At 39.9% G+C, this 22,265-nt stretch overlaps 1 protein-coding gene across 5 annotated transcripts in view; it reads left to right on the forward strand.

Moving 5' to 3' along the window:
- Nucleotides 1-22,265, forward strand: part of PHF21B (PHD finger protein 21B) — a 158,666-nt gene that overhangs the window by 118,186 nt on the left and 18,215 nt on the right. For all 5 annotated transcript variants that reach the window (XM_014880286.2, XM_088164876.1, XM_014880295.2 and 2 more), the window contains 4 exons: nt 1,033-1,125; nt 12,758-13,108; nt 15,339-15,461; nt 20,026-20,077. In XM_014880286.2, the coding sequence (XP_014735772.1) occupies nt 1,033-1,125; nt 12,758-13,108; nt 15,339-15,461; nt 20,026-20,077 (619 nt within the window). The remainder of the gene's footprint in view (nt 1-1,032; nt 1,126-12,757; nt 13,109-15,338; nt 15,462-20,025; nt 20,078-22,265) is intronic.

The raw sequence follows: 22,265 nt of genomic DNA on the forward strand, positions 1-22,265 counted from the left end.
TGATTATGTTATAGTTTCTTTTCGACTGACAAATTTCATTACCATATTGGGGTAATAATAGCATATTTTATCTTGCTGGCTGTGATCCAAAACCTTGGTTTAGAGCAGAGTTAAATTTAGAGAAATTCAGTGGAATCTATATTTTTCTCCATATTAGCTATTTCTAACAGCCTGATAAGATTTTGTGCTTGGTGACTAAGTGTCTCTTGCTGTTATCATGACAATCATCTGCTTGCTTATATTGCTCTGTCGTCCCAACAGCAACAACCAAGTGCTAGATAAAAGTTACATAACCTTGCCTTAAGAATATTGGCCAGTTAACCAAAGAATGAACTTTTGGTTAGAAGCTGTGGCTTCCCCATCCCTGGAAATGTCCAAGGCTGGGTTGGATGGGGCCTGGAGCAACCTGGTCTGGTGGAAAGTGCCCCTGCCCGTGTTGGGGGTGAAACTGGGTGATCTTTAAGGTCCTTTCCAATCCGAGCCATTCCATGATTCTATGAACTGAAATCGGGGATGAAAGATGTTGAATGGAAAAGTTAGCTGTCTTCTTTACATATATGGCCCAATCACAAATTTATAAACTATCTGTTTATTCCATCCTAGCTGAAATAAGATTTTAATAAATTTGGTATACAACTAAGAAAAGGGTGAGTAACAAAAATAAACATGGATTTTAATAGATGCTGTGTTGGCCCAAATGGGTGTCATCTTAGTTGAATGTTGTGTGGCAGTGTGCTATAGTAGATTTATAGGCAGCTTTACATTTTAATAATTCAGTATTTGCTATTTCCTGAGGCACAGCAAATATCTCTTTGTGACCCTGGCTACCATGAAATGCATCATCATACCAATGCATGTCACTGTGGTGCATTTCAGACCTCTTTTGAAAACAGTCTGGTGCCTAGAGAGCCTTCAGCCATGGCAGCTGGGAAGAGAAAAAGAGCTGGAAGGGAACTGCTGGCTCGGAGAGGTTCTGTCTCTGAAAGCTTTGCAATTGTTTTAAGCTGTGTTCAAATGTTTTTCTTCCAACAGACTTTGGGAACGATCACTGCAGTGCCCATTAAGGTTCCTCAGGTCAGCTCCTTGCAGAGGTTGGCAGGACAAGGACCAGCAGTGCTACCTCAGGTACAAAATACAGTTTTCAAAGATGGGATTGTGTCGTTTTGTACATATTCTCTGCTGCTGTCTGGTGCCCAGGCCTGGGTGCATCAGCACACTGATTTTGCAGAGTTGTGTTTTTCTTCAGACCATGAAAAAAAATTCTTCTGGGAGTGTACTCATTGCACAATGAAAAGCTGTAAAATGTCATGTAGATTCATTGTGGAAGAACAAAATACATACGGTGGAATGTAAATTTGTGCTTTAAAGCTGAATCACAAATCACAGAAGTGAAAATCTGCAATTTCTTAATTAAAAGAACTGGTGGAAGTGTTAGCCTTCCTGTTCAAGATTTAACCCCTGTTTGAGATTTAAATAAGTCTGTTTGGCTGACTTATTTGCCTTGTTCACCCCAATACATAGTTTTGGCCCAGCTAACCCAGGTGCCAGACCAAGAAAAGATTCTCTGGGTAAGAGTGAGAGTTGCACTCACTGGTTTTTAAAATGTTTCAAACTCTTCTTTTCTGAATACCCGTCACTGTTTCTGTAACTATGCACTTTATTCCCCATTTCAACCCTCTTTCTCGAAATTTTTGGATGTAATTTTCAGCAAGTGTTTTGCTGCAATTCTATGGTTTGCTCTTCATATTAATGATTATAAAGCATAAATATATTTGTCCTACTGTGGCCCTTAGAGATCTATTTCTCATATGTGAATACTAGAAAAGTGCTGAAGTTGATGATATATATTGTTCCTATTGTTTCTTCATTTTTTCTAATTTTTTTTAGTGGCAGAATCTAGTAGAAGATCTGTGAGCTAAATTTACTTGGAGAAAGAAGTGTTTCCAATACAAAGTTCTTTAATTCTCTCTTTAAATTACATTTTGTGGAAGGCAGAGTTGTGAACATAAAGTGAAGTTAAAATTTTCTTATCAAGTTCAAGACTTTGATTTTCAGTTGTTCTTACAACATAATAACATTTTGATTTCTGCCATTTTGGGGTGTCAAAGATGAGCAGATTGCTCCTGAAAATAGATGATGAGGTTCAGGAGCAGCTGAAAGACCTCTAACAGGGTCTAAATTATCATTTAGGTTGTGTTTCAGCAATGGTGATGGCATTGCAAATGCTGTACTTAGAGAAGTACCAATGCTCTATGCTTTTGTTAAATAGAAAAAAATTCATTCAGTGAAATTCTTCAATTTTGAAGAATTGAAAAAAGTGGAGGAAGCTGTTTTCCTCAGCTTTTTGAAAAGAGCACATCCTTTCTGTCTTGCTGTTTAGGTCATGGCAGTATTTTTGTTTGTATTCCACTTTGTTTCACTCCCTTCCTCGTACAGCTTCCATTTCAGACCTGTTTATGCAATCATAGTTAATACTAATGAACTACCAGGTCTTTCTTGGCTGCCCTGAGCCTGAGTTCACTAACTTCTCTGTTTTGTGAATATTTCATATAGATAGAATGGGCAATAACTACCTAGCAATCTCATGTCTGAAAAACTAAAAATGAAGTAGACAGCTGTATGTAAGCCCATGTTATCAGGGTGTGTCCAATGCCCTGAGTTTTTCTGGCTTTTTCACAGGCCCACAACAAGCCAGCTTGTTCAGCAACTGCCTGTCCCATTTACATGCCATTCCTCCTTCATGCTTCTTCATGGTCCATATGTTCCTCTCCCCCTCCAAGCTCACAGAGAAGTTTAAAATTTCCATGCATTTTCCTAGTGGGGAACTCCCTCCATCAAACATCCCTCCTTTGTGCTCAGTGTCTTCAGAAATACCAGGTTTCCATCTACAAGTGGAAATTTTGGTTTCTAATTAACGAATCAGATGTCTTGAAAATAGATTTAATATAGCCGTGGACCAGAGTGGTGCAAAGCTGTCACTCCCCAGGTACAGCTGGATGCAGGTGGCCTGGGAGGACACTGTAAGTCTGCAGCACTGTGTCACTGTGAAGGCTGTCCTTTAGAAGAACTGTAGGGCGAGTGCATAATCATCTCTGGTCCAGGAAAACTGGAAGCTTCAGATGGAAATAGAAAAATTCTAGGAAGCAAGGCCATGTGATCTCCTTCTTCCTTGTAGTGCTGTGAAAACAAGCACCTAATTAGCAATTATTTTGGAAATTAAGAGACGTATATTATCTTCCAGTAGGAGCTGAAAATTATGCAGAATTAAATCTTGTTACAGGCCATGTCCTCAGCTTTTTTTCATCAGACTTGGTCAGAGCCCAGGCTGGCCACTAACCTCCTTTTGTCCCCGTGGGTGACAGGCAAGGCCCCATACCTTGCTCTGAGTTATTGGCACAATCCTGCCATTCTAGGACTGTCTTTCAGACATGCAAACTTCCAAGCATGCCAACAAGTTGAGTCCTGCTGGGTTTGGCATCTGCTAAAACCTTTACTTTGTTTGCCCATGTAGCAGCAAATTACTGGGACAGCAGAACCATATTCATCACTCCTCTACCAAGAATTAGGAATATTTCACAGGGAATTACAGCAGTGCAGTGTCTGGACTTGGATGTTATCTATGGTTCAATCTTGTTCTGAAAGGGATGGAAACGTCCCTGATCTCCATCTCTGCCAACTCTGGTTGTGACAGTGAAGTGTGTAGAGCCCTGCAGTGATGAAGGCAGAGCAGCAAAGGCTTCTGTGCTCTGGCAGCTGTGCCTGTTTACTCAAGCAGGTGAGTCCAGGTGTAGCATGGGCAGGTGCAGTGGCAGGTACAGCTGCACTCACCTAATCTTTTGGGCTGTGTATGCTGCTACTCTGCACGTCTGTGGGGGAGTGGAAGGCCTGGGTGGAGCCCTTTTGGGATTCCTGCCATTTTAGGAGCCTGCTTATATATGAATCCTCTGGGAGTGGCTTTCCTCTAAGGTGGACAGATTGCACTTCTGTCTCAGGTGCATGTAGATAACTGGGAAAAATCCAAGTCAATATCTGCATTCCGGGCAGCATATCAACTGCTCCATGGCATTTCTCCTTTTGGCCAGTCTCATTATTTCTTTGGGATTTTCAAATTATCTTTAGATTTACAGATAGGCATAAATATTAGCAGGCTGGATGGACAGAAAGAGGGGACTCCTCCGTTTTGAGGGTGCTCATCACGTGTAAAGGAGTTTGATGTATTTGACACTTTCCTGCTCCTCATCTTGACAGCCTCTTTTGATTTACCCCTATGCAGTCAAGCAAAAACATACCACACAAATAAACTGAGGCATTTAACAAGAGTTACATAAAATAATGCATACAGCTCCCTCATTTTCCACATTTGTACAGATACTTGTCATTTGTTTTGTTCATTTGAATGGCTTTATGATACGACCCCCTGGGAGCTTTTCCATCTGGGGAACAAAGTTTCAAAATTTGCACAATCACAAATGGCAGCAGAATCCCATCACTTAGAACTGCTAATCAAGCAGTGAGCAAACAAACATTACTTACAAGTTCTTTGCACAATACAAACAATATCTTTTAGGCGTTCATTATTTGCCAAAACAAGCTTCTTTGGCGAATATTTGTTCTTTTTTTTTATTTTCCTAGAATATGAAGTTTTTTTTGCTTTCATCAAATAAGTGATCTGTGATGTTTCAGAAGTAAATTCCAGATGGTCTTTCTCTTCTTACTTTGGTCTCTGAGGTTTCCAGCTGAGTGAGAGGCTTTAAACTGCAGACTCTCCACTGCACTCTAATAAGAAAATCCTAGAGGTCCTCTGCTTAAAAACTGTGGTTCTCCTGAGCTATTCCTCTTCTTTATGGCACCATCTGCTCTAAGGAGGGGCTGATACTCTGTCAGGTTGAGTTCCAATTTCCAGCTTCAGAGCAAATATTCTGTCTATTTTGAACTGGTGTACAGACAAATAAAAGTTGCACTGTAGCCACATGTGAAATGTTATTTTCTGTTCTTCAACAGGAAGATTTTAAATGAACATCTGATGTAAGCCATCTCTTCTCTTCTCTTCTCTTCTCTTCTCTTCTCTTCTCTTCTCTTCTCTTCTCTCTTCTCTTCTCTTCTCTTCTCTTCTCTTCTCTTCTCTTCTCAGCATTTTGAGTGCTTTCATCTTGCTTTGGCTGTCAGCAGACAGAAATTATTTTTGTCCTTGCTTCTATTATTATTTTTTTCTTTCTTTTTTGATTTGGCTAGTAAATGAGTTGAGGCTGGTTAAATCATCATAATGTGATGTTATTGTTGTTTAGAAGCAGGGACATTTCTTGAAGTGATGGACAGTACAAAGCAGTGATATCCATGGTCTTTAATGTGACACCAGATTTTGAGTCCAGAGAATGCCAGCTGTGTGGATTAGTTCAGAGCTTGCCTAAGGAAGTATATGGACAGGAGGAAAGCAGACAGGTCTTCTCTCATTCTTGTCCAGAAGCTTCATGGACACTTTAAATTGAAGGAAGTTAATCATAGATGAGTATCTGTGAGAGAAGCAAGCTAACTTGTTATGCTGAAAAGAGTGGAAATGAAAGTAAGTTATTGACTGGTGTGTGTATAATCACAGTCTATCTTTTATACTCCCATTGTAATCCTAAACAATAAGGATTATTTTTTTTCCTCAGAGGCACAAAGATAACTGCATGTTCAAGGACAGAATCGTTGTGCAGAAGGTAAAAAATCCCAGAAATCCTTGTCACCTTCAACCTCTACTTATTAATTTTTTGAATAATATTGGTTTTTATTTGCTGGTTTAATGGTAGTTTTTCCCTTTGCAAATGGAAAAGAGCCACTTAATGAGTCATCAATTCAATAATGGCAGAGCCAAACCAGAAAATATAGACAGAAAATACACAATCCATTAGCAAAAGTCAGTCAAGTTCCTGTGAAAATACAGTTTTGTGTTTGTCAGGGTTTGACACTGGCTAGAAACCATGCTACCGACGAAAAACCATTCACTCACTCTCCTCTGCTACAGTTGGCAGAGGAGGGGGAAAGAAAAACCAAAAGGCTTTTGGTTTTGAGGTGAGATAAGAATTAGGTGAAAACACTACAAGGGCAAAGCAGGCTCAAAACTTAAAAGGTACAAATAAAAATGTATTAAAGAATTAAAAGAGGATAATGACAACTAAAAAAACCTTTAGAACACCTTTTCCCCCCCACCCCAAGCCCTTCTTTCCTTCCTACCGACAGCACAGGGAGACAGAACATGGGGTTTTACTCAGTTTGTCACTTTTAAAAACCTTTCTTCAGTTTGCTTAGGGAGAGGAGTCTCTTCTGTTATGTCATGGGCTCCTTCCTACAGGAGACAGTTCTCTGGGAATTTCTCCAATGTGGTTCTAATTTTCCTGCCCGACCTGCTCTATCCTGAGTCCCTCCCACAGGCTAAGGAGTCTTCCTGAACTACATGGCATGGGTCATTTCAGTTCATGGCATGTCGTTTTTTAGCGATGAGTTGTTCTAGTTTGGAAGCAAAGATCCTCTTTCTCTATGTTCTCTCTCTCTGTTCAAGTTTCCCACTGAATTGCATCATCCACTCCTATTTCAGCATCCACTTTCTCCAGCATGAGCACCTTTTCTCACGGGCTGTGGGTGGACCTCTACATCCCCCATGCACTTCATGAATTACAGGGAAACAATTCATTGTATTGCAGTCCCCACCACAGCACACAGAAGAATCTCCTCCCTCTCCCTCTTTTACCTGACCCACATGTGCCACCATGGTGTTCTCATCACGTGTCCTCACCTTTTCCTTTTTCTCTGACTTGGGAGAAAATTGGTGTCCGTGGGTTCATTTGTTTCCAAGTTCCATCAACAGAAAAGGTCTTCCAGGGTTTTGCAGCACTGAAAGTTTGATTCCATCTGGGCTGTGCCCTGGGGAGTCGCTGGCTGCCTGTTGTGTGGAACTCACCACAGACTCATGGGTGGCTCTATTTGGTGCCTCTCTTCATGCAGGGCACCAAAAAGGAAAATTCTGTTCTGCTAAAAGTGGTTGAGCAAGCAGAATTCACCGTGAGCAGTGCTGAGGTGGATCTGGCTGCATGGCAGCCCCCAGTGCCAGGATGGCCCTGGCAGCCACCTCCCCATCCCAGGAAGGGAAAAAGAGGAATCATACACGCTTTTTCTTTCTTAAATATGTCATCACAAAGGCGTTACTCACCATGTTAATTGGCGTAGCAGCATGTCTATTTTCAGAGCCAGCCTGCAATTGGTTTTGCCAGGCATGGAGGAAGCTTCTAGCAGCTTCCAACACAAAAATCACTTCTGTGGCTGGCTTCTTCCCTACTCACCAAAAAATCAAGCCATGCAAAACCAACACCGTGTTCATAACATTAGTAACATTTTAAATAAAGAACTCTCACCTGAGTTGCCTTATGCCAACATCCAGAAAAAGCAGAGCTGGCAGATTCCCACTCAAACATCTCTCTCAGCAAAACTTCCCTTTCTATAGTATCAAGAAAAGCTGAAGGAGAAAGAAAAACTAAATTAAATTATTTTGCCTTCTTTAAAACTGCCCAGGCGTTCTATTAGCTGCATGTCACCTTTACAATAAAGTTAGCTGTCCATGACTAACAATTGCAATACCAAATGACGGCAGATACACAGCACCTGGGAGATGCCTGATCGAGTGTGTGCAATTTTGAACACAAGTGAAAACACTTCTGGGTGACTCCTGGGTTGTGTTGTGTGTAAACTGAGAGACCAGGGTTTGTTTAGAGGGGCTGGTTGCAGTTCTGGCCTTGCTGAAGTCTGCTCAGTTTTGCTATTGGTTTGGATCAGATTAAGGTTTTTTTCTCTGGTCTACTCCATCCCAAGTAGCAGGATTGAAAATGTGGGCTGGAGCAACTCCTTGGGTTTTGCCCTACATTTCACACTGTCTTGTAGGTTCACAGGCTAATATTCCAAGGATATACTAAAGAGAGGGTTACGTTGTATGTGAACACGGGATTCACTGATTCTGGGTCATCTTGCCCAGGTTTTCTACGATGAAGCATAATTTCTTTTTTGTGTAGCCCCATCAAGGGGAAAGGGAAGAAAGAAATCTTCCCTGTGGGAGAAAGATAAACTCTTTATTTTGACAGTGGTCTTAGACCAGGCTGAAGATAATAGGAGCTTATTGGGAAAGGAACTAAAAATGAACCAAGATGCAAATACTTGTATTTGAGTGAGTGGGGCAACCTGAATTTTAGGGAGTGTCATTGCTGTAAAATTAAGCAGAATTTTTTTTTTTGCCTAATTTTTACTGATCAAAAAAGAAGAGGGAAGGAGTTGGTCCTCAGCTGGCATAAATAGACACAGCTTTACTGAAGTCAGTGTGCATCTGTTAATTCTGATGCAGGATGTGATTACCCCATATTGCATTCATTTTATCAGCCATTGCTAATGCTTTCTGTGTAATCCTCTAAAAGTTTTCAAGAATGAAAGCTCTGGCTGCTGCTCCCAGCACTTTGCCTCTGTGACATATGAATTGTGCCAAATCCATTTTGAGTTTTTGTTTTTAAGCTCTGAGTACAAGGGTGAAGTGAAAATAAAGTGTGAATAATGGTCTTTCTCTCAAAGGCAATGTGATATGGCGTTGAGCAGAAAAACTTACTTTCATACAGATCAGCCCTGCTAGTATGAAGGGCTGATAGATGCTGAGCATGATCCAGCTGATATCTGATACAGGGGAAGGGGAGGGCTCTTCACTGTTGCTGACTAAGCTATAACAAGATCCAGGGACTGGAAGCTGAAGTTAGGTAAATTCAATCTTGGAATAAAATGCCAGTCATGAGCATAAAGAAAACATTTTAACAATTTACTGGAGCTCACCATTAAGAAGACTTTAGTATTTTCCTTTTAAAATAAGTCTTCAATTTCTGGGATAAATTACATGGTCAGCCTGCGAGCTGGAGGATCACAGTGATCCCTTTGGGTTTCTAATTGAAGTACACTGCATTAACTTCCCTTCTTTCCTAGGCCTGAAGAACACATTTACCATAAATGCCCTAACAATTCTCATAACACCTGCAGATCCTCACAGACGTAACTGTTCTAATTAAATCCCATCCTTTAGGACTACATAGGATTGCCCACAGAGATTGGAGGAACTGTGTGACTTTCTTCCCTTCTCTGTTTTCCCTACACTTGTTTGGGTTGGATCTTGAGAACTTCTTTAGTAAGAGGTTTTCTTTCTTACCTTATTTTTCTTTACTACAGGAGGTGAGTGGCTCACCTGTCGGGGTGTACCTCAGGAAATAGATTGCTCATGATCACATTTTCCTTTGTCAGCAGTGACACACATCAGGCTCTCCCACCTCCACCACTCAGCAATTCATTCACCTCTGCAGTATTCAGCAATTTGTGCTCTCGAGAGCTTGAATGATGTTTTGGTGAAATGGAAGCCTTTGAGTTTCATATAGGGACACCTGTATGGAGCTTAATAATATGGGATATACAAGAAGCCATGTTAGTCTCAGGACCTGATTCTTTCCTGATCTGAAACTCTTTAAAATATATTCAATTAGAGGTTGTTGAACAAAAGAATGCTCTCTAGGTCTCACAGGATTGGGCCCTCTCTTATTTCCATGTCTGAAAAGCAGACAGCCCCCACCTAGTGAATGCTCAGATTTGAGAATATCTCCTTGAAAAATGTGCTCACCTGCAGCTACCTGAGAAGTGCCAGTGTGAACATTGCCACAAGAAATGAAATGTATCTGTTATTGTGTGTATTGAGGAAACTCAAGAACAACACAGGTTTAGGAAATCATTACATTCAAGAAGCAGCTCTCTCTTCTGCATTTGAGCCCTGGTAGTATCACATTCTGTTTTGACAGCTGTCAGAAGTTAAACGGAAGATACTTGGGGAAAGAAGGGTTGAGCTGCAGGGGAATTGTTACTTGCAACACTTGCCAAGAGTTGAAGCGTTCTTTTGGTAATGTACATGCTGTGTCTTTTTCTTTCCCTTCTTTTCTTTTGCTCAACTTTGGGGCCTTTTGTTTCTGTAACTCTTGTGACAGGGACTGGTGTCATCCAACCTGTGCTTCGTTCAGTAGAAAATTACTTTTTGATACTGTGTGTGTGCAGTGTAGTCCCTGTCCTGCTCTAGTTTTATTCTACCTCTTCTTCAGTGATTTCCACCTTCCAAACTTTTGCTAGTGCCATTGTCCTCCTTTCATCTCCCAAATTTAAGCTACAGTTTTGCCGTGAGGGAATGGAATTTATGCTACCCTTTTTCTTATTTTTTTCTCTTTCTAGCCGATACCATTTATCGTCACAAATAACTGTAGCAGTTTGTGGTTTTAGGTGACACTCTTCCAAAGGTCTTTCATGTTGCTGTTTATTAAATATTTAAGCTTAGTGTTTTTATTCTGAGGGGAACTTTCATAGGTGCTGGAGCACAAGGGGCTTCTACGTTTGCTTTCTGTTTTGGATTCACACTTGCAAGCCCTAGAAATAAATATAATTTTCATATTATATTATTGTAACTTTTAACTCAGGAGCACCTGAAACTTTTGTTTCTGTAGTCACCCATTTTTATTGTTCTGTAATTGCAAATAAATATGGTCTCCCAGGGTTAGGTAAACTTGGCAGGGAGTCTGCAGAGGCTTAGCCCATGAAAACAGCTATTCCTCTTCTGTATCACACGGTGGCAGAAAGTGCCCAGCATATGCTCTGTGCTGTACCAGTTTGGTAAGTCCTATCAGATAATTTCAGTATGCAGCACTTTATAAAGGGTTTCATATTTTGGAAAATTAAGTTTGTTTAATTATCTGTGCAGGAAGAGCTTATTTAACAGTGAGGTAACGTGTGTTCATCCACAACTTGCAGGATGTGTATTATGGGTGTGTAGGATTCACTGAGGTATTACATCATGCAGTAGAAAAGATAATTATATAGCTAGAATGTATGTCGGCATTTAGTTTTAATCAGGCTTTTGATTAAATATAAAAGTGCAATTAAGAGTGACGGATACAGTGCATGACTACACGACTACGTGACAGTTTTTGGCTGGAAGAACTCCTGAACTGATGGGTTTAAGCCAATGCTTTGTGCACTACTTTTGAAAATAAGACCATTAACTAATTATGCATATGAAGCTAATAGCAGAGTCCTCTCTTAAACTACTTGACCCAGGTATTTGTCTGGTATCTTAACTAAGCCAGTCAGATAATTGTTACACAAAGTGATTGCATAAAGAAAACGAGCAAAGAACCCTTCAGTTACTGTCAGGGTATTTTGACTATGGTTCGTTGGAGCTCTGTGTAGTTTTACATCATTTCCCAGCAGGTCTCTGAGGCTTTCCAGTGTTACCCTGAAGTTGTGAGCTGAACACAGTGGCTTCCTGGCTCTGCACAAGTCTGCAGGACCTTGGGCAAACCTCCTCTTTACCTTTCCATCTGCCATGACTGCTGGACGTGTGAATGTCCCTAGCAGTTGTGTGCCTCTGATACCAGTTCTGCACTGCTCATGGGTGTTGGGTCCTATTGACATGTGAGGGACAAGTTACCAAGACACAAAGAGCTCACAGCACGTTTTGCTGCACTTAATATTTGCAGTGGGGACAAAAGGGTATGGTTCCTTCTTGACACCATAGGGGATGATGGCCAGCTGTGAGAGATGGTTTTCTGCACACCAGTAAATCGCTGCATTTTCATTAAATTGCTTACTTAGGCTCAAGATTGAAGTCGGCACCATTTGAAGGGCTCATGTAGACTCCAGCATGGTGACACAGGCAGCTGTTTCCCATGTTTGTCTGTTAGAGCTTGTCATTTTGTTTCACAGTGTGGATGGTACGAGAAGTGACAGGGCTAAATAAGCACAGGGAACTGACTGTTTTATCTGGCTGTGTTAACGAATGAGCTGGGAGTGAAGTTAACTCCATGTGAAGCAGTTTAAATTATTTATTTTCAATCCTGGAACTGTACTTAAAATGTTGTTAAGGCAGAGCCATGTTGACAGGGTGACGTTAATTACACCACTGGAAACACATCACATTAGCTGAAAACAATTGATTGCAGCTATCATTCATGGCTCTGGGTACAGTCCCAGCTGTTGCAAAGCTGGGCAAAGTGTCCTCTTCCATTCATGGAAGTTCCTCCTGCATCCTCCCACTGCTGCAAATTAGCTCTTTAATTACTGCAACAAAATATGATGTTTGGTGGTTGTGGGTTTCTTGTATCCCTCTCTTTATTTTATTTATTTGTTGTGAGCTAGGTGATTTTGTGACTGATCTCTCCATTTGACATGGCATGTCTTAAACATGTGAAGATGTTCATTGACCAATCCACCAGTATAAAAGCATATACTTAACTGTCCCTGTAAATGCTTTCCCACAACGCCCTTGATGATTCAGCTCCCTCTCCTTAATTCATAGCAAAACTGTTGTGTCCTTCAGAAATGGAAATTTTTGCACCTGGGTTTTCCATTCTCTGCAAAGGCTTTGGCTTACATATCCATACTGAGAACTGGATGGGACTTGACCAGCATTGGTATTGATGTGTGCTAGTCAAAATAAGGATTTGACTTTCTTCTCACTTATTGCTTAGCATTGCAGTGAGTTAAGAACTTCAAAATTACCCAGTTGAGAAGTGCTGGAAATGTATCTACAAGTAAATGAATGGTTGACTTCTTGCAGTTGCTACATTCTGTTTTTCTAGATGCTCTTGGTCCAGGGTTAATGCAATTAGAGATTCTACTGGGAGAAGGCATGTGTGCAGTGTCTGTTCATGTGCCTGACTCTCTTTTTTAGGTTAGGCCAAAGACCCTGATTCCAGACAGCCTCCCAATCTCCCCGTGCAGAGACCAACCTTCCAAGCAGCCTCCCACCTTCCAGAAGGCAACCATAGTGAGCATCAAAAACCCCAGCCCTGCCCTCCCCACCGCCAACAACACCGTCAGCCATGTCCAGACGCACGGCAGCCAGTCGCAGTGTGTCCCCGAGCCTGCGGCTCTCTCGTCCCCTCTGAGCGGTGCCGGCGTGGCCTACGCCATCATTTCCACCTCGCCCAGCAATGCAGGCCCCATCAGCACCAGCGCCGCCGTCTCCGTGGTCAACGACAGCATCAAAGTGCAGCCGCTTCTCATCAGCACCGACAGCAAGGTGAGGCCTGTGGGCAGCAAACTGCAGGGACCCTGGGAGTGCACACCCTGTGCAGTGCTCTCAGTAGTTCTTGGGCTCTGATACCTTCTGGACTGCAGCTGGGCCCTCTTCAGGGGGCAGGAGCTGGGTGTTCCTCCAGTCCAGGGATTTTACAGATGCCTTGAGGTCTCATCTGGGGTGCCAGAACTGAAGGGCTGACCTGGAACAGAGCAAAAGGAATAAAATAGGTATTTACTGAAAGGATACACTTTGGGCAGTGTAAGAGCCTGGCTGGGGCCACACCCAAATCAAATCCAAGATGGATCCCGGTCACAAGTTTTTGCACTTTTATAAGTTTTGGTTCATCTACATATTGAGGTTAATTGTCCAAACACAGCCCCAGGTTATGAAGTCTCAGCCCCCTGGCTTGCCCCCTTCCCTCACCATTGTTTCTGCTTTTTGGTTACTGGGTGTCCTTCACTCTCTAGTTGGGAAGGGATTGTTGTGTCTGACTACCCTGGGAAGAGAACTTACCAACACCTGATATGAAGTTCCAGAGTTACATACCAGGCACCAGAGAATCTAAAAAATATAAAAACTAAAACCCAAGGTATCAGTTCTCAAAATGATCAGAAAGCAATGGGAAAATTCTTCCCATTGTCCCAAAAAAAGGGACACATAGAGGCTAGTAGACTTTTATCTGTGTACAGTCCTGTTTTTTACTGGGAACAAAACACATAATTATATAGACTGACATTAATGGGACAATATGAACTTCTCTTTCCTTAAGCCTCACTAATAAAATCCCTGAATTCTGTACAGGCTCAGATTTCCTATGAACTCCCTCTTCAATGAAGCAGTGATACTAGATTTGTTGACTGACCCCAGGGAGCACATAAAATAATCAGCGATTCCCTTCTGCTCTTCCAGGGGAAGACCAAATGAAATGAGAGCTCAGGGATTCGGAACTGACCAGGAGATGAGTCAGTAGAAAGAAAAAATTCAAGCTATGAATTACTCGTTTCATCTTTGTACTGCTTTTCAGCATTGGACTGCAAGAACTTCACCACTCTTATACCAGAGACAAATTCCATACAGGCTGCTAATGTACCCAGCAGTCATTCACTTTAATTTACTGCTGGGATTCTGCTACTTTTGGTCTTGTTGGCAGCACAGGTTCTCATATAGTGCTAAAAAAATATATAGGAGGTAGGATGGCTTTTGAGGCAAATAAAAGCAGACATCTCTTTCCCATTTCTTTGACATAAATTATTTTTCTCTTGCTTAAAATGGCTGTTGGCTCAGAAAGCCATCCCTTTTTATGCTCTTGAATCTTCTTGAATGACTTGAGTTGAGATAATGTATCTATCACTTAAATGACATTGATTGAAAATTAGCAGTAAAGTAGATGGAAAAGGCCTAGTGTTCAAATCTAATAATCTTTATGTAGAAGGTGATAGTCCTTGGGAAGTCCTTTTGAAGCTTCCACAGTCCTTTTGATTATAGGTATGAAGTCATATGTGTAGTTCTGTGGGAAGAAATTAATTCCTTTTGATTTAATAGCCTCTAGATAATATGACCTACATCATGTAAATCTTCGTGTAGTAATTCAAATAGGAGCAGCTGGATATACTACCATAAATGTGTGAAAGAGATCTGTGTCCTAATTCTTATAGGTTCTAAACAAGACCTAATTTTAATTTAAAACACATATAGTTTATTTAGTTTACTGAAAACTGGACATCCACTGCTTATAACATGTAAAGGCTGAGGGCTGAAGTGTGATCTCAGTTGCATGAGGAGTACCTTCTTTCCCATCCCTATGGACTTACTCTGAAATAACACAGGTGTGAGTGAGATCAAACTGGGTTTGAAAGTTTACTAATCCCATCTCTTCTACCTGTACACAAAATAAAATCAAAGGAAAGACCTTAAAATCACTAACTCCACAAAGCATGGCTTCTCAGCTACCTTCACAAGTCCTCTAAATAGAAAGTGTCCTTATTTTCAGAAGCACTGATCAAGGACTTAGGCTACAGCAGATTTATAATGCACCAATAAGAACTTTTAGAAACTTAAGTATGGATTTAGGACCTTAACCTAGGTGTCCTGTTGTTTTATGCTTTTGACTTGTGACTTACATTTCTTATTTGTAGGGTATCAAGTAACCGTTCAAAGAGGACTCAAAGGTTTCAGGCAGAAAAATCCAATTTCATATAGTGAATTCTCTTATTTGTACATTGTCTTTTAGGTTATCATTATTCAACCTCAAGTCCAAACCCAGACAGAAAGTAAAGTGGAGACAAAGAAACCTCCTGAAGAGTCAGCTCAGGGACTGCCTGCTACCAAAAAGAAAAAGGAGGAAAATCCAGAGGTGATTTTTAAAAATTTTTTATTTTTAATAAATGAGCTACAATATGGTTAACTTATGGCCAAATCTAAACATTCTTCTGTGTGCATATGTGATTACTTTATTTGTGCTTATGATTCTTCCAGCTGTTCATCTCTCCTCTCAATCTCTGCAATCAGGGTAATTTCCCTGCCAGTGAGTGCCCTGACAAATTTGGTTTACACCATTCAAACCTTCCACTGTCACAAAATGTTAGACTTGAAGGTCTCATAAGACCTAGAGGTCTCAGAATAATGTAGGGACCCCATGGCTGCAGCTGGATTTCTTGTGAAAGGTTTATACAAGCTTAAGATATTTTCTTTTATGGTATCAAACGTGTAGCATCAGATTTAGAGGCTGTGTATGAGGTGGATTTAACATTTCTTTTGTAAGCTGAGCTTTTAACATCTTCTTTGTAATGAATCTTGCAATTTTTAGATTGTATTATGTAGTTTCCTGCATTTGCTGTGTACATGTCTTCCCACGTACACAGATTCTAGTCTGAAATACATTTAAATCCTTTGAATTGACTAAGAGAGTAGAAAGCAAGTTATGAGACTAGATCTCTTTTGTGAATTATACTTTTGATTTAAACTAGAAATATAAACTCCAAGTCCTTGTAGAAATGGGGCTGCTCTAGCAGACATTTTGGGTTTTGACTGGATACCCTCACAGTATATTGGGTGTAATTTTAGGGCAGTTTGAGAAATTATATAGACTGAATCTACTTCTTTTGTGGAAATGCTCAGCTCCTGTGAAATCTTGAACCTCACTTACTTATTTTGTAGCACCTTATGGATAGAAAGGGTAGTAGGCCCTTCTCAGAAACAGAATGCTAGGAGAAGATATCAGTTTTTCTTTGCCTGTAACTTATCCTCATGGAAAAAAATATTGAATAAAATCTTCCAGAGAGATGCAGGAGGAGGCAATTAGACTAGGCACACTTTTAGTATGGGATTCAAAAATGTAAGATTTTCATTACATTGCTAACTAGGATATCTCAATGGCCTTTTTCTAACCATAGACACTGTTCCTACCCTGTATAGTGGAGGTCCCAAAAGCCTTCATTTTCTGGGTAGAGTGCTGACACTGTGCCCTTCAGTATGACTGTTCTTTTCACAGATTTGTTGCACAGCCATTAATAGGTAGGGCTAGAGTTAATTTCTTTTGTTCTTTGAAAGTAAACTTTAGTTGATTATCATGTATTTATGCAATTAGTGTAATTAGAACTAACATCATAATTAGTATAAATACATGTAATGACATAAATAGAACATGTAATTACAAAACTAAATGCTTTTATGAAAATCTTTGTTTTGCTTCATGAGAGACATACTGTGTATTTCTATAAGCACTCATGGCTTGTAAGCAGATGATTAAATTTAAAGCAAAAACAACATGGTATTTTTAAAAAGAAAATAGGCACTCAAGGCACTTCCCACTTTTATTTATCTTCAAAGCACAAAACTGAGGCAGGAACTCCAATACGGCTCTGTAGAACTTAGCTGGGAGAGACTGGGATTTAACAAATGACACTGACAATTTGGAACAAGCTAACTAGAAATAACCAGATTTACCAGTAACAAAGATCCCCACATGCAGTTACTGAGTGTACCTGAACAAACAGAGAAGAGTGAGGATAATTACTGTCTTTAGCTCCTGGCTTGGTCATTCTGCTCAGCTGGGGATGGAAAACAATGATGATGGATCCAGTGATGGGCCTTCTCCCACCAGGATGGCTTCTGTAAAGAAATGGAGGAATTACAAAAGGGAGCTGCTCCTCTGGGGAGAAAATGCCCTGGACATTGCTTTTTGGGGTTTTTTGTTCATTTGTTTGTGGGGAGTTTGTTTGAAGGAGGGTGAGGGGGACGGGTTAATATTTTATTTTTTTCTTAAAGAGACCTAAGTTCAACACAGAAAGAAACAGAATTCTGCCAAAAACGTTTTGATCATTTAAACATTGATAATAGCAAACAATCTGGCAACATTTTTATTCTAAAATGTTTTTATCTAAAGGAAAAATTACTGCCATAAATGCTGATTATTTAGTTAATGGCATTCTAATCCTTCCTAAGCACAAGAGAGACACATGGCAATTGTGAATTAAATATTAAGCCTGGGTTGAAAATCTGGAGAAAATGAAGTCTTGGTTTTGCAGCTTCTGTACAGAGGATAAAAAATAGACCCTGTGATATTTGAAAGGAAAGTTTTGCAGTGGAAGTCAGATTTTGAGTTGAATCCAATGATCTACAGAGGTGTGAAACAGCAAAACCCATAAAAATAAATAAGCTATTAATATAATATGCTTGTTCAGAAGAATACAGCTTGTACTGGGATTTTTTAAAAGGAATCATCTTTCAAGTCCCTATAAAAGCTAACACTTCTTGTGTTTAATCATGTGATAATTATCAAGTCCACTTGTGATGGCTTTTCTTATTTTAAGCAGGTATGTTGTCATTACATTTAGTTAGATACGTATTCAAACACTTTCAGCATGAAGAGAGAAAATTGTTTAGCAAACATTCCAGTACACAAATAATTTCATTTGAGGCATCAGAAAATATGTGCTTTCCTTACAGTTTAATGATGGGGTAATGCAGGAATTCTGCACTCCATTGAGAAAACAGACATTAACCATTCCAGCTTTCTGGTTCTCTCCCTAAATATTGTTATTACTTTTGATCACAGTGATGAGAAGTATCCTGCCACCTTTACTTTTTGATGGGGCTGAGGTCAATCCTACTCAGCTGACTAATTTTCTTCTCAGATCTGCACAGTGGATCAAATATTCATCTTTTCCTTCAGGTGTGGGGTCCCCACTGTGCCTGGTTGGTGTTTCAGGCATGTGAGGAGTGAACATTACTGAAATCAAGATCTGACATGCAAATGAACACGTGTGTAATTACCACAGATATGGAAGGCAGAAATACAGTGTGAATATATATTTCAATTGCCAGTGAGGAAATTCTACACCACCATTTTTTAATCTACCTGGAGAGTAGGAATCTCCCGAGGTTGTGGGAAGGAAATATTCCTGTCTTACATGGGTATTAGTTCACCTGCTTGACAAAGGTATTTTCACAGATGCATGAGTGGTAGAGGTGTCCAACCCTAACCCTCTGATTTTGATGAACCCACCCAATAGTTAGATCTTTTCATCTACAAAATGAGGATGTTTTTGCTTTCACAGTTTCACTAAGTGAAAGTCAGAATTGCAAAGGAAATTGTAGTTCTGGTGACTTAGAAGTTGATTTTATCCTGAACTGAAAGGAAATGTTGAATCATCAGGCTTTTCACAAAACAAGAAGGTCAGACTAATTTTGACTTGGAAGTGTTGAAATGTGTTCTCCTGACACTCTTTGAATGAAACAGAATGTTTTGACCTTCTACTGCTCAAACGCTATGTTTTAGTTGGATTTGAATAAAAACATTTTATTTAAGGTATGATAATTGCATCTTCCTATGGTCTTTGTACACTTCCTCAGGCTTGGATTGTGGGCTTTGCTTGCTTGTATTTCCCAAGAGCTTGAGTTTCATAGTCAGATTGTCTGTCCTGTGGAATTGAACCTCATGAAAATGCCCCTTGGGTAATCTGATCCAAGGAGATTGTTCAGCATTGCAGAAAGAGGACACCCCCAAAGCCCCACAAGTACCACAAATGTGACTGAAATCCAAGGCATTCAGTTCAGTTTGGGCTTGGAACAACACAGTGTAATTTTAGTTTTCATCAAAAACATGCAATAAAAACTTTAGCAAAACCTTTCTGCAAGGAAAAATTTTCCAGTGCGAAATCACTGTCAGAAATTTTTAAATCTGCTCTAATGCTTGTCCTATCATTGCATCAGCATGTTCTGAAGACTTTTTAGTATGAAAATATGTTTTATGCATGTATAGTTTAGAAGAGTTGTGAGTAATATTTTAGATCAGATTCCTCACTGCAGAATGAGTTCATCAGTATCAGTGGGAGATTTTTGTTCACTCCTCATTGAGGAAAAATATTGAATCAGTATATGTCTTCACAATCCATGCACACAATATTATTTTTTTTATCTTGGGAAGAGAAATTTCTGATTTTTTTTTATGGGAGGGGACTTTCAATATGCTTCTGATGTCTTGTTTAGTGTTGTACAGTTCATACATGTTTCACTTCATACGACTTGCTCATATCCAATAAAAGCAGCGTGCCATGTCCAGATTGTCAAAATAATACAAAATTACTTCACTAAAGGATGGAGTGAAGAATCCAGCTAGTAATGTGAAATTGAACTGATTGAATTGACTGAATATTGGTTATGTGTTGTGTAAGATTAGTAGTCATTTAGCATTGACTTCAGCCATCTTTGAAGTGTCAGAGTTTATATAGTCATACTAAGAGAACCAGGCATATCTCAAGCAAATCTTCAGTTAAAGTTCTTTACATTACTATGCATTCAAATAAGATACATTTCTAAGAGATTTTTATTGGGTTTATTCTGTCAATGCTAATTTTATTTATTTTCTTACCATGATTATTATCGTAGAAAATCTTACCCATTTATTTTTTCCTTAGAAAATTGCCTTCATGGTAGCACTAGGACTGGTTACAACAGAACATTTGGAAGGTAAGACAGCATATGTTGATTTACAGTTCAGTTTTTGAGTGAAATATTTTCTGTTGGCTTCTCTGCCAGAGCACATTACTGAGGATTGTGTTGAGATGGCTCTCGAATCTCTCCAGAGAAGGAGATTCCACAGCCTCTCTGGGCAATCAGCTCAGTGTTCTGTTGTCCTTTTGGAAAAGAAGTTCTTCCTCATGTTCAGGAGGAACTTCCTGGGCATCAGTTTCTGCATATTGCCTCTTGTCCTGTCACTGGGCACTGTGGAGCACAGCCCAGCCCATGCTCTGACTCCTACCTGCAGATACTTATACAGCACATCAACAAGATTACCTCTCAGTTTTTCCTACTCCCATTCCCTGAAGGACATGAGAACTGAAAAAATGAAAATGAAAAAATCAGTTGGAATGTTACCTTTGCACAATTCTGCCCTTCAGTCTCACAATAGTGGGTGAACTTGCTGAGCCCTGCCTCCCACGCCATGGCACAGCTCAAGGGCCATGAGGACTGGCCCCACAGCCAGCCACCAGCATGCTTGATACAGGCTGGTATTGGGACTCACTCAGTCATCATGGTCCTTTAAAAGATCTTAACAACTGGAGGAAACAGTGAAACAAAAATCCTGAAAAGGCTCTGGCCACCACTGGTCTGGTTGATGGATCTGTGAGGTTCAAAGATGTTTGCCCAGATATGCAGCAAGTGCCCTCTGCTCTCTCCCATGTGAGATGGACTTCCAGTTTTTGAGTGAATTGTCTGTCATCTCTAGAGTTCCAAAGAATAATGTGTAAAATAGTGGTGAAAATCTGGGATTTGTTTCATAAGATTTTACTTAAGGCTATTTCTCACAAAGAATTCCTTCCCTCCATTTTCCCCACTTAGCCAAAAACTTAACAACCTTCCTATCTAACCCTGTGTTTGAATAAGAACCTCTAGCATGTCTTCCCAGGCTCCTGAATATGACTTCAAACAAACATTGCACATAAGCTAAATGCAACATCACATAGTTTTCAGTTTCCTTCTCCAACCTTACAAAAATAGCTTGCAGAAGTTAGCAGATTTGTATCTTTCTTTGACTCAGCTTTGTTGTTTTCAAATTATAGATGAGAGGGGGAAAAATGAGTTTGTTTAGTAAATTTGCCAGTGGTGTGAGACAAGTTGGGGTGGCAGAATAGTTCTCATGGACAGAGATGATGCAGATATTTTTAAGAAAAGATCTGCACCCTGTTTGGTTTTAATTACAAGCTCAGCTCCAAGTTGGTGTGATTCCAGCAGTAAAAGGAGAGAAAGCTGGTGTCTGTGTCAGTGATTCTTGATCACAAAAAGTGTTAATGGCAGTTGATATTTACCACACATGCCATGGCCCATAGTTAGCAAAATACTTAGGAATTTCCAGTGCACTGAGCTTAAGTTTTATGTGCTTTTGACTTAGGAGCATGCTTAGCTACCTTGCTGTCTCAAGGTATCTACCATTTTTAACTTGATTTCTTTTTACTAAGATTTCCAGTTCTTTGGTTTTAAGACAAGTTGTGAATTGGTGAGAAAATACATCTGAATTGTAATGTTTCCTCAGTATATGCAGCCAGTTTCCTGTGGGTCTTGCTGCCTGTGGTTCTTTTTGGTTTTTTTCCTCTTTAAATCTGATTTTAGAAAATTATTTAGTGTCACGGTGACTGAGAATTTGAAAGCAGTTTAAAGAAATTTTAAGCCTTCGTAACTTTTAATCCTTTAATGGTTATAGATTGAAATGGAAATCAAAAAGCTACAACAATTTGGGGAGAAGATTTATAATCCAGAAAAGTACAAGCCATGTCTGGTTCTTGTTTTCTTTGTCTAAGGAAAAGAGGACAACTTTTCAGATTGTGCAGAAGTACAAATTAGGCTTACAACAGAGAATACTTAATTTTGAATAATTCTATACCCTTTGATTTTATTAGAACTAATAAATTGTGTGGATTTATTGCTTATGTTCAAAATGCCAGGCAGTGCTCTACTCTGTTCTACACAAAGTATGGAGATGCACATTTTAAACAAAACTGCTGCAACACTCACCGTGCAGAATCAATTCTTGAAGGAAAATTCACTTTTTATGTTCCTACTAGCATTAAATAAATGGTTCCAACCAAGAGCTATTTACTATGGAAAGGGTATTTCTTCATCAAAATTGGTGATTACAACTGTCAAAAATGTCCTTATA

The sequence above is a fragment of the Sturnus vulgaris genome, chromosome 5 (assembly GCF_052056855.1).
Source record: "Sturnus vulgaris isolate bStuVul1 chromosome 5, bStuVul1.hap1, whole genome shotgun sequence".
Taxonomy (NCBI): Eukaryota; Metazoa; Chordata; class Aves; order Passeriformes; family Sturnidae; genus Sturnus; species Sturnus vulgaris.